General features: G+C 45.0%; 2 protein-coding genes across 2 annotated transcripts; one reads left to right on the forward strand and one right to left on the reverse strand.

Moving 5' to 3' along the window:
• Positions 1-721: 721 nt before the first annotated feature.
• Positions 722-5519, reverse strand: EXOC8 (exocyst complex component 8). Its single transcript, XM_080997706.1, has 2 exons — positions 3890-5519; positions 722-1422 (listed from the first exon to the last, which is right to left on the reverse strand). The coding sequence occupies exons 1-2, from the start codon at positions 5432-5434 to the stop codon at positions 814-816; spliced, it is 2154 nt and encodes a 717-aa protein (XP_080853832.1). The 5' UTR covers positions 5435-5519; the 3' UTR covers positions 722-813.
• Positions 5520-5682: 163 nt separating this feature from the next.
• SPRTN (SprT-like N-terminal domain) lies at positions 5683-12261 on the forward strand. Its single transcript, XM_080997761.1, has 5 exons — positions 5683-6071; positions 7060-7159; positions 8010-8138; positions 9734-9992; positions 10240-12261. The coding sequence occupies exons 1-5, from the start codon at positions 5803-5805 to the stop codon at positions 10953-10955; spliced, it is 1473 nt and encodes a 490-aa protein (XP_080853887.1). The 5' UTR covers positions 5683-5802; the 3' UTR covers positions 10956-12261.
• The last annotated feature ends 212 nt before the right edge of the window (positions 12262-12473 follow it).

Raw genomic sequence — 12473 nt, forward strand, 5'->3', positions numbered from 1 at the left:
ACACAGCACTTCCCCCAGCTAATTTAACAATGCAGGTTTGGGTGGTGTGTTTTTTTGAAATCTAAATAACAGATTTGGCCCTATGGCTGCCAAGGAGCTGTGACAAAACTGCAAAAAACAATCCCCAAGTGGAACAACAGTCCGTGTAGCAACTGCACATTCAATCCAATTCTCACCTGCCGCAAATGAGACAGGATTTGACTTTGACAGCATTTGTATTTGACTGCCATCATTCATGTTTATAGATTTATCATTATCAAGAATCAGTAATGCACACAGGAACTGCTACACTTAAGACTGTGAATTCCATGCTCCTGCCAAGTTTTAATTTTCAGAGGAATTTTAAGCCACAAATTTTTGAAAAGAAGCATTTGCTGTAGTTTTTCCAACTTTTTTTTCAAGTTATCAAAGAGGGAATTATGCAAATTTGCTTTTTGTTTCTCAAACTGATTCTTCTCTTTCTGAAGGTAAATATAATAGAAGCACTAGGTGTATCTCATCATTTATACTTCTGTAAAATACTTATCAGAAGCTATTCTTGATCATACTAATTATATTTAAATAGTTCATTAGCCTTTGGACCAAAACACACTTTGACACTAGATGAGCTCCTTTATCTAAATGCCACAACCAGACCTTTGAGGAAAATATACTAGATGTGGCTCGTCTACTAAAGTACTTGCTTGAATTCTTCTCCCTTTGTCTCGTCTTTTTCCCCCCCAGGGCATAATTAGTTAAAGGGAATGTTAATGTATGTTTGAAAATGTGCACATGTATACATGACGTTATACTAAAAGAATGAGAGAATACATTTCACACTACAGAGGTAGTACTTTCAGGATTAACACGCACCGGTTTCGAAGTATTCCTCAGATCTTGCAGCTGCTTAGCTGGTTTCCCTACTCCTTCCTCAAACCTCTTCTCCACAACAGGAAGGACAATTTCATGAAGGAAAGATGCATTCTGCCTGATGAATGCTTTCTTCTCAGGGTCCTGTTCACAGCGTAAACTGTAATCAACATGCTGGATGGCCACAAGGATTATCTCCACCAGACTTTCCAGCAGAACCATATGCAGCTCTGGGAAGTACAGTTTGAGAGCTTCCTCCAAGAAGGTCATGGTCTGTTTGGTGAAAGCCACAACAGTATAGCTAAGATTTACCCAGCAGTCATCACCAGTGTACTGATCAAAATTGGTCACACCACAGCTCTTCATCTCCTCTCTAAGTTTTCCTAAAGCTTCAGGGGTCATCAAGTTCATTCTCCTCCACATCTCTTCAGAGTTACGATGTTTTGTAGCCTCCATTATGATATCTTTGTAGCTCTGCAAGGCCCCTTTGATATCCTTCACTAGCAGGGTATGAATGATGAAGGTCAGATCCAAGCCAATCTCACTGAGCTGCTTGCAGTGTTCCTTTGCCACCTTCAATAACAAGTTACATGATTAATTTTACTACACCTTTAAGCAGTTGCACAACAGAGACACTCTAAAAGATAAGATAACTATCACCCCATTATGAACAGCACGAAAAACACGACATACATTCAGGGTTCGAAATGAGCAGGGCGCCAGGCACATTTTGTACCTTAAAGATTCTCCATCTGAGAGCACCTCAAAAAGTCAGGGTGTCATTTTTTGCGCCTGACTGACACTCGAGGATTACTGAAATATATGTGCTTTGAGGCCTCAAAGTATATGTTAAAGATAGACAATATGTTAAGGAGTTTAACAATAAAGAGTAGAGTGTTTTGAAAACTGAAGTATAGTACCAATATTTTTATTGTAAACACCAAATTAAACATGTCATTTCTGCTAAAAATGTGATATTAACAATGTGTCACTTATGTGAATTGTGTATTAATTCATGGTTATCAAAATATTAAATAAAAAGTGTTGCTGACTGCCCCCGCCTCCCCGCCCAGTGGCAACTAGACATTCTGTTTTGGTGCCCACAATCCAGGTCCCAGAAGGCATTTGGCTCCTAGATTTTCTATCCGAGTTTCTAACACTATATACATTATGGAGAAGATATGACCCAGCATTAATCCTTACCATTCAGGCCCTCAGAAAAAGGCAGTCTGTATCCCAGAGTGGGAAACATTTGTTATCCAGAGGGTTGCATCCCCTTGTGAAGAACCTTTTGGGGGGTGCCATATGCCAGTGATGTGCATGGCAAGAGACAAAAGGGCCCGAGCAATGGCTGTGACCCTTACTTTTGTATAGTAAGCTGCAACCCAACAACACAAAACTTGGCGATTCTACACATCTCTCCATCCAGGCAAGCAGGAGGCATTGTCAATACAGTCATACCTTGGGTTACAGATACTTCAGGTTGTGTGTTTTCGGATTGCACACCACGCCGAACTCGGAAGTACCGGAACGGGTTACTTCTGGGTTCCAGTGCTTTGCACATGCACAGAAGCGTGACCTGCGTGTGCACAGACGCGGCGCTGCGGGTTGCAAACACTGCAGGTTGCAAACGTGCCTCCCGCATGGATCATGTTCGCGACCTGAGCATCCACTGTAATACATTTCTACCAGGCAAAAGCATTTAAGGAGGATGTGGAGCAGAGCAGGTAAGGAGTATGGCCTGCAAAAAGGATATGGCTTAAAGAGAATCCAGAGACACCTGGAGGTCACAAGCAGACCCTGGACAACAGGTTCACTACCCTTGCTATATCACATTGGACAGAGCAGCAGGTAACACAAGGTTATCCAGGCTGTCTCTTTCCTGGCAGGATAGGATCAGCCACAACAGTCTCCTTCACCTAGATAAAGCAAAGACATGAGATCACCTTTCCCCACTAATCAGGGCAGCTCACTGGAGGAGCGGGTTGCGGAGCAATTCTGTCCAGGCAAACTTCTTCAAACTTGGGTAAAAGTAATTGCTCAGAACACATTTACCGTATTTTTCGCTCTATAAGACGCACCAGACCACAAGACGCACCTAGTTTTTGGAGGAGGAAAACAAGAAAAAAAAAATTCTGAATCTCAGAAGCCAGAACAGCAAGAGGGATCGCTGTGCAGTGAAAGCAGCAATCCCTCTTGCTGTTCTGGCTTCTGTGATAGCTGCGCAGCCTGCATTCGCTCCATAAGACGCACACACATTTTCCCTTACTTTTTAGGAGGGAAAAAGTGAGTCTTATAGAGCAAAAAATACGGTATTTATTTACTGCATCTCTGTTCCACCTTTTTCTCTAAGGAGCTCAAGGTGGCATACATGGTTTCCCCCCTCCTTTAATCCCCCACAGCAGCCTGCCCACTACTGTTCCTAGTGTATTTGGGACTGCCACATGATTAGGGCAGGAAGCGGGTGTAGGCACCTACACTCCTCACTGTTTTTGCTGGCTGTAGGAAGGAGGCACCTTGGATATCCAGTACAGACTGCCTTTTCCTGAAAAACAAGTAACAACTTCGGAAGGTCTCAATGCCCAAATATAGCAAAATATACTTTGATCAGATAGACAAAATCTGTAAAGTCATGCCACATGACTCGCCCTTTCTTTTGTTCCTAATCTTAAAGTGGAAGGGCTCCTTTACGCTGGAAGAGCAAGAAATGCTTGTGTTGCTCTCCTTTAGAATTAAGCAAAAAGCACTCTAACATTATAAGAGAGTTGAAAAGGGAGAGAGGCTCCGAGTGATGGGGAATGTGGAGGACAGGATAATCAATGCAGCTACTGCAATAAATTATTTACACAGCTTCTTTACAAACAGAACACCCTGTTTCAGGACTGGGAATTGGACTAAATGACTCACTGGTTTCCTCCTTGCCCTATATTCTATGACATTATCTGGAAAACTGAAGTAGTTATAAGAATGAAATTGTGGTCATCCAGTGCATGTGTGACAGCATAATACACCCACATTTGGGTTTATATTTTCCTCATACCTTCACACACTCGGCAGCAGTGGATAAGCTCTCCTTACTGTCAAACACCTGCTTGCTAAATGCATCCACAAACATCCTCATAGCAGATCGGGCCCAGACAACAAAGGCAGAATAACATCCACTGTTGCCTGCAAAGTCTGTCTCGAACTCCCTTGCAGTCTCTAACAGGCTGGTGAAGAAGACATGGCAGAGCTTGTGAATATACAGCAGAGTGGCACCTTCAATGCGCAACTGGCGGATGGCTGTGTGTACTGCAGCTTCCCTGTTCCTCAAGAAAAGTTCACATGCTTTGGTTGATTGACCCAAGCGGATGAGCTGAGAAACAGCTCGGCGGGTAGCTCTAGGCCCACCCCGTAGAGACCTATCTGGAGAAAGTTCAAACACAAGCACATCCGTGAGCTGTCGGACTCTTTCGTCCACTTTTGTTCGTAGTTCCCTGACTGGCTGGGTCACAGGCTTATCTCCCAGGTACTCATTCAGTTTATCTAGCAAATCAACTGCCCCTTCAAAGTCTCTCTGAGCGATGCAGACATCCAGATCCTCAGGCAGCTCCTGAATCCATTCTAGGGACAAATCCACCACTTCTTCTTCTGGTGTTGCCTCCTCTTCATCCTCCTCCTCAAAAGGATTGGTGGCTTCTGGAGGGGAGGGGGGAGGGGCCCGCACTGGGGCCTCCTGCTCCAGCCGCCGCTTCTCACTGAGGACCCGATTCCTCTTGGTCTCCTCCAACACTTCCAGCCACTCTTTCTTGATCTTGGCGTTCTCCGCTTGGAAGATACGGCTCTCGGGGAACATGAGCAGCTTGAACATGTCCTTCATGGGCGGGTTGTCCTTGACGTTGACCACCGCCAGCCCATCCAGCGGGTAAAGGGCATCGTACCGGTATGCGCCACGCCGGTTGGGGAGCCACGCCGCCACGAGCAGGCAGTCATTCATGAGGAAGGCGTGTACCCTCTGGACCTGCACCATGTGGTCGGCATCATACTCCACGAGGTCCCCGTTGTAGACCAAGTACTTGCCGGGGCTCTCCGGCAGCAGGTCGCGGCAGCCCTCCACCTTCTCCAGGAGGGTGGTGAGGGTGCGCTGGCGGCCCTCGTCGCTGGCAGCGTTGTCTTTGGCCGAGAGGGCCAGGAAGGGGTTGGTGTGGGGGTCGGCGGCGGCCCGCCGGGCGCCCCCCAGGGTCGGGTCGTCTCGGTCGGCGGCGCTGGCCTGCTGCAGGAGGGCCTGCGTGACGGCCTCCATGATGCCCTTCTGCTCGGTGAGGATGTGGCTCAGCTGGTACATCTCGCTCTCCAGGTAGCTGATCTCGCGCGCCGTCTCGATGAACTGCCGGTAGTTCTGGTAGACGTTGCGCTTGAGGCTCTGCGCCGTCTCCTCGCTCAGCGCCTGGATGCGCTGCCGGTGCTCCTGCAAGTCCCGGTCGCCGTCCGACTGCTGAGACAGCTGCTTCACGTACTCCTCCGCCGCGTAGCTGCCGGACTCCAGCTGCCGCCTCAGACGGCTCCCGCCGCCGCCCGCAGCCCCCTCGCCCACAGACAGCGCCATGTCCGAACCGGAGCAACGAGAGAGCGGAGCGAGGGGCAGAGAGGAAGCAGGCCAGCGCCAAACGCCTAGCCGCCAGAGCGCCTGCGCCGGACGCTGACGACCTCGCGAGCGCGACGGAAGAGAGAGGGCGTGGAGCGGCCGGCGCAACGGCGAACCAGACCCAGCGGGTAGAGCTACACACGGGGAGGCACTTCCGGGCTTAGCGGGACCCCGCGCAAGCGCGTAACGAAACCAGAGTGGCTGGGGACGGATGGAGGGGGAGGAGGGAGGCGCGCCTCTGAGCTCCTCCTAGGGCAAGTTGTTTGGCGCATGCGCCCGAGTTTGAAGAGTTCGCGACCGCCGGCTGGCTGGCATCCTGCCTGGGCGAGATGGACGGCGACTTCTTGCTGGCCCTCCGGCTGCAGGCGGAGTGGGAGGCAGAGGACGGGGAAGCTCAGGGGGCCAAGGCGGTGGCCGCCGCCGCCTCCCCTGCCGCCCCGCCCGGTTCCCCGGCGCGGCCGCTCTCCGTCGTGGACAGCGCCTGGGAGCTGCTGGACCCGAGCCCCGACGTGCGAGGCCTCTTCCTGCAGTTCAACGAGACCCTCTTCTGGGGCCGCCTGGCAGCCGTGGAAGTGAAGTGGAGCCCGCGCATGACGCTGTACGGGGAAGGCGCTGCGGGACGAGGGAGAGGCGGCTCTGAATCGCCCGGAATGTTGCCCTTAAGGCTGTTGTTACTCGCTCTGGGACCTGGGGGGGGGGGGGAGGCGGGTAACAAATGATAAAAAAATCATGATAATAATAGTGGTTTTTTGTTTGCTAAAAATGTTTAGGGGTACTCTCATTTTGACTCAAGAGACTTTGATCTAGTTTTGGTCTTGTTCCAGGTGGCATGAGCCCTGTATTCACAAGCACAGTCAGAAAACACCTTCTCTGTACAGTGGTACCTCAGGTTAAGTACTTAATTCGTTCCGGAGGTCCGTACTTAACCTGAAACTGTTCTTAACCTAAAGCACCACTTTAGCCAATGGGGCCTCCAGCTGCTGCCGCGCCGCCGGAGCCCGATTTCTGTTCTCATCCTGAAGCAAAGTTCTTAACCTGAAGCACTATTTCTGGGTTAGCGGAGTCTGTAACTTGAAGCGTATGTAACCTGAAGCATATGTAACCTGAGGTACCACTGTATTTGTATACTGTGTGTGGGCTCCTGGTGCTTGTTTACAACTTGAGGAGCATGTTGTATTCTGTCTTTTATCTGACCTTTGTGAGAGATGCAGTTCTTAAAGGAGAGGGCGAGTTGTGACCCCCCAGATATTGCTGTATCCTGCAATTCTGCATGCTGAATGAAACTGGAATCCAATAATATGTGGAGGGCCGCAGGTTTCCTGCAGTGCATGGTATCACAAATTAAAAAATCAATAACTTGTTATGTCTCCTAGCATACTTGCTGCAGTGTGATGACATTATTTGTAAACTAAATATTCTAACCCGAATTGTAACAGAATTGGAGAAAGTGCCTGCTTTCTTACCTCTCAGGAGGTCTAGTCCAGCCACTAGCAGTGGGCACCTAATGTTTAATAAAAGTACGTAATGCTTAGCAAGTATTGTTTGTGTCTCAGTAAACAATTTGCCTTTTTTATTTGTATTTCTAGGTGTGCTGGAGTTTGCTGCTATGAAGGCCGTGGTGGAATGTGCTCCATCCGGCTCAGTGAACCACTTTTGAAGTTGCGACCAAGAAAGGATCTTGTAGAGGTATTCCTGTTTTGTATATAGATATGAACCCAAACATGTGCATTTCTTGCAGCTGATATGTACATTCCCAAAGTCAAATGTATCTTGTAGTTTTGGAAAAAAACATGTTTACCAGTGCTGTAAATAGCTATCTTATATTGCAGCTACTTCTGCAATGACAGGAGAAGCAAGCAGCTCCTTGCTGCTTGCAGAGACTTCTCCATCCTCTCATGTCCTTTAGTGGTATTTTTTACCTATTATTTCCACTTATAATGTGAATGTCTCCTTGAAATATTGTGTTTATTTCTCACAAAATATTTCTATGTGATACCAGCATAGGGTGCAGTAATATAAATTAAAATCAACCGATACAATTAGAAGCCTAAAAATAAAAGGAACAGATAAAATCACACCAAAAGATAAAATCACAGCAATCAATCAAAATCTAACTGTGTGGTCGACCCCCACTCCCCCTGAAATGTCTGGTGGAATAGGTGTGTTTTCAGCTGATCCCCAAAACTGTTCTGTGTTTCAAGGGGGAGAGTATTCCATAGTTGGACTGCCAGTACAGAATAAGCCCTCTTTGCTGCATAACAGATGCCCCTCAGATGCATACTGTAACAACCAGAGAAGCATCAGCTGCTGATCTTAACACAGCCCTTCAAATGTCTGTGTCCCAAATTATGGTTTTATGAAGTTGGGATCATGTCTGACTTATCCCAGAGAATGGAAAACTGGAAGCAAGAAGATTTTAAGGTTTATTTTTTAATTAACTACCATTTCTTATCATAGCAAACTTAACAGTAAGTAATCAAATGTTTTATGTTAGGACATAGCAATTTAAGTAATCATGTAATAATTTTAATTTCAGACCCTGTTACATGAAATGATTCATGCCTTGTTATTTGTCACTAATAATGACAAAGATCATGAATCCCATGGCCCGGAATTCTGCAAACACATGCATCGGATAAACCGCCTAACTGGAGCCAATATTACAGTAAGTATTCTGTGTAACAAACACTAGTTTGTAGATTTGTAAAACTGATTTTGGAATATAAAATGAATCTTTTAAATGTTTAGATTTAAAAGATACTGCGACAAACAAGCACACTAGAGTTAGTGGTTACTTTGACATCGGTAAGTTTTGCAATGTAAAATCAAATATATCAAGCTAATCACCAGATTTCTTCTGATTTTGATAAGGTGTTAACTGCACTTTTTGGCCATAATCCAGAAAACTTGAATTAGCATAGAGAATCTCTGGTGTGTACTCTGGCTTGGTCCAGACATTGCAGCCATATCATGGTTTAGCTGTCAGGAGCATTCTCCAGGCTCTCTCCTTCTGTATCACTAATGAATGGTGATCCCTTCTCCCTCTTCCTGCTTTGTTGTAACTAAAGTGCAGTGTCACAGGCGGAAGGCCACACTCCAGAGTTGCACTCTGGGAAAGGCGTTTGGAAGCCGCCATGAACATCTTGGTTAAAGCGACTTTTATTATAAATGAGAGAATATGTTTTCTCCAGCGTACAATACCCTTCCGAGACTGTGCCCTTTCTTGTACAATAAAAATCAACACTGCTGCCCTCTTCCCCAGTTAAGTCCCTTATGGTGCTGTGGTGTTGCTTGGGTTTCCCTGTGAGGCAGTGCTCTCTTGCTGCTCCCCTGGCATTGCAGGCTGCCAGAGACTCCTGCACCTTACAGCCATTCTGTCCTCCGCAGCCACTCCCAAACAGTGTTAGAAACTGAGATATGAAAGCTAGGAGCTAGGACATGTATTTTTTCCTCAGTAGCCCACCATTCTGTCTCTTCTCCTCCTAACTACCCCAGCTTTCTCCACGTTCCAGTTCCCCTGACAAAAGTAGCCAAGAGTGAGATTTTTACTTACCCTCAGGCAAACAAGCCTTATTAAATATATCAAATCCAAAACAGAAACATTTTTTAAACTGCCCCCCCCCCACTAAGCTCCATGAATCATTTACCACAGCAGCCTTCCCCAGCCTGGTGCCCTCCAAATGTTTTGGACAACACTACTTAGTACGTCTGGCTGGGATTAGTGAGATATGTAGTCTGAAACATTTGGAGGGCACCAGGTTTTGGAAGGCCTCCATGGTGTGATGTGTGAGTTGGGAAAATTGTGGTTATTGTTAATCATAACTTTCAAATAAAAATAAAAAACTATGGTTTGGAATGGGTTTAAGATTCTGATTTGGATGCAAATGTTGTTAACAATAACCATCGTTCGACTGCTTCAGACATTACAGCAAACTCTGAATATCGCAAGACAGGAAATGAGCATGTGTCTCTGTAGAACTGAACATACAAGCCCCTGAATACCTCCAGTTGCCAAACCATGGTTTGGCCTTGATATTTGAAACAGACCACAGAATTCTGGTGTTAGTAGATACCGTTTGATTTTCTTCTGTGTTTGGGGCCAGCTCCAATATCCATGTGGAACTCTTGCCTGTAGTGACTTGGGAAGCCCTGGTTGGCCTGATTCCATCAATCTTCACGGTGGGCTGTGAGTTAATCTGGTGTCACCGCAAAATGGAAATGAATGTTCTGCATTAAGAAAAACTTGTTGGTTATGTTTAGATCTATCATGAGTTTCATGATGAAGTGGATTCCTATCGCCAGCACTGGTGGCGATGCAATGGTCCATGTCAAAATAAAAAGCCGTATTTTGGCTATGTGAAGCGTGCAATGAATAGAGCACCATCTGCAAATGACTTCTGGTGGGCTGAGCACCAACAGACGTGTGGAGGTACATATACCAAGGTCAAGGAGCCAGAGAACTACACCAAGAAAGGCAAAGAGAAGGTCCCACAATCAAAATTCCTAGCTGATGGCAAAGGTACTTGAATATCATTTAGTTATTACCAGCAGAGGATGATGATGTTATTACCAGCATCATAACTGTTTTTCATCAGTTAATATTTGAGGGTGGTTTATAGCATAAACCAAAGAGTACATAACTAAAAGTGTTAAGCGGGGAAAAAGATTTTTCTGATGAATGATCGCTCCTAGAGATGTAATAGAGTACTACTGGTGAATGTTTTCCAAATATGTGATTGTTCTGTGTATTTCTGACGTATTTGCAGGAAACGCTAACGGAGGCAATATGCAGAACCTAATTCCTTTTAGTGGAAAAGGATATATCCTTGGAGGAAAAAGCACTCTGTCACCATCAGAGAGGACCACAAGTCCAAGCAATGATAAGAACAGATTGCTGCTCAGTTCGCAACATCATTCACCTTCTGGTTTGATAAGATCGAATCCTCAAAATGCAAGCATATCCTCACCATTTCCTTCTGAAGGTGATAAGAATAGCTTTGCTTCCTATGTTACACTCCCTAAAATATCAGTTGCTAACAAAAAAGCGTACACTAATGTTAATGGCTCGCCCATTAAACATGTTTCTTTTAATGGAGGAAGATCAAAGTCAAGCCCTATAAATGTTACATGGGACTTACCCTCGAAGACGACACCAGTAAAAAGCATTTCTGGACCATCTACTTCAACTCCAAAACCCCATAGTTCATCTCATAGAAATAGCAGCACACCCAGTGGTGGACCAACAAAACGGGCAAAAATGGAAGACACTGCTGCCTTTGAAAAATACTTTATACAAAAAACAGATCCAGAGTTGACCAGCCCTTCTTTGAAGAGAAAGCATGAACCAATAGCTTCAGAAAGGCCAGCTACTTCTGCCAGTGATGAGAACAGAAAAGTTTCCTGCCCTGTCTGCAGTTCTGAAGTTTTGGAAGCTAAAATTAATGAACATCTAGATTCCTGTCTCCAAGATACCTTAACATGATTCTGACATTAAGACGGTGCTTTGCTCAGGGGTTATCAATCTTGAGTGTTTCATGTGTATTTATTGTCTTCCATATTTTGGTGGGAGTGGGGAGGGGACTTATGACATCCTCTTCTATGTGAAGGAAGTTTTCTTCAGCTTGGAATAGTGCTAGTAATGCCACCAACTTTCAGCACACATTTATAGCCATGAGAGAAACAAATTCTGTTCTAAAGCAGGCATAGACAAACTCAGCCCTCCAGATGTTTTGGGACTACAGCTCCCATCATCCCTGACCACTGGTCCTGTTAGCTAGGGATGATGGGAGTTGCAGTCCCAAAAACATCTGGAGGGCCAAGTTTGCCTATGCCTGTTCTAAAGAAAGAAACATGCATGGTTTTTAACTGACTTATTTTTAAAAGCCTATTCACTCGTTCAGAATACCTGTTTGTTTTATCTCAAAAACTACTTTCAAGCCTGTTTTGCAGATTACTGTTTTTGAGCCATTTAATATCAACGGAATACAAAATGTGTGTGAAATCGTATACTTCCACCTTTGCTTACATTTGAATCAGACTTAATTTCCTGGAAGTGACACATTTTATTATAATAAATAGAGATGGTTAAAGCTGCACTCATGAGAAGTTTTCACAGAGCTTTAAAATGTTCTAGGAGGGAGGGTTAAGTCTCCAGATTGTGGCACTGTCCCTAAAACTGTTCATTGGCCCATCTCATTGTTATATATGCTGCTAATGTGTCTGAAGATTATGGGAAATGTTTTGTGAGAGAAGATGGGATAGATGAAGTAGGACAAATACCTTCATATATTTGAGGAGCCATATGTGACATAATAGTTTATATCCTCAGGCTGTCTGAAACAGATGAGATACATCTAATTCTGGAATCGGATTGAGATCTCACAACTTTTTAAGTGATATAGAAGAGCAGTTTGCTGTTCAAAAGCCTCCACTTCCTAGAGTTCAGTTTTGTTCCAATAATTTATACATTCAGCAGGAAAAATGGCCTGTTGTAATGTTGATAGAGATCTGGGATGTATTATCCCTCTGCTTCATGCCATTCTGGTTATGTTCATTTCTGAGCCCCAAGTGTCAACATGATTGCTTGTTGACAATCAGGATGTTCCATTTTTACCCCCCAATGGTTGAATTTGGTCAGATATCTCTTTTCACAAGCCAGGAGGTCTCCTTTTCATCTATTAGGTACACGTGTGCCTGTAAATGAAGCTTTCAATTACGTTGTATCTTGTGTTGAGCATTTGACAGCCAACTGATAAATTTTAAATAAAAATAACTTTTCAGAAACAGCACTTGAAATTCAGGGTTCTGTTCTATAAAAGTGGGCTAGAAATTCCAAAATCTGCCAATTCTAAAGGTGCTGGAAAATTCAGTGCAGGTTAACGGAATTCAGTATTGTTTAATGTATTATTTTCACTGTGTTTAAAGAGAATTAACACCACATTGTTACTGTGGTGATTCAGACTATATATTCAACTGGTAACAAGTATCCTGCAGATGTAGA

Source organism: Podarcis pityusensis, assembly GCF_964106645.2.
Source record: "Podarcis pityusensis genome assembly, chromosome: 3".
NCBI classification, from domain to species: Eukaryota; Metazoa; Chordata; class Lepidosauria; order Squamata; family Lacertidae; genus Podarcis; species Podarcis pityusensis.

Excerpts from the sequence above, each read along its gene's own strand:
- EXOC8 (XM_080997706.1), bottom strand. The coding sequence starts at position 5,434 with ATGGCGCTGTCTGTGGGCGAGGGGGCTGCGGGCGGCGGCGGGAGCCGT. Across the intron at positions 1,423-3,889 it reads CTGCTGCCGAGTGTGTGAAG|GTGGCAAAGGAACACTGCAA; the intron begins GTATGAGGAAAA and ends TTGTTATTGAAG.
- SPRTN (XM_080997761.1), top strand. The coding sequence starts at position 5,803 with ATGGACGGCGACTTCTTGCTGGCCCTCCGGCTGCAGGCGGAGTGGGAG. Across the intron at positions 7,160-8,009 it reads CAAGAAAGGATCTTGTAGAG|ACCCTGTTACATGAAATGAT; the intron begins GTATTCCTGTTT and ends TTTTAATTTCAG. Across the intron at positions 9,993-10,239 it reads ATTCCTAGCTGATGGCAAAG|GAAACGCTAACGGAGGCAAT; the intron begins GTACTTGAATAT and ends ACGTATTTGCAG.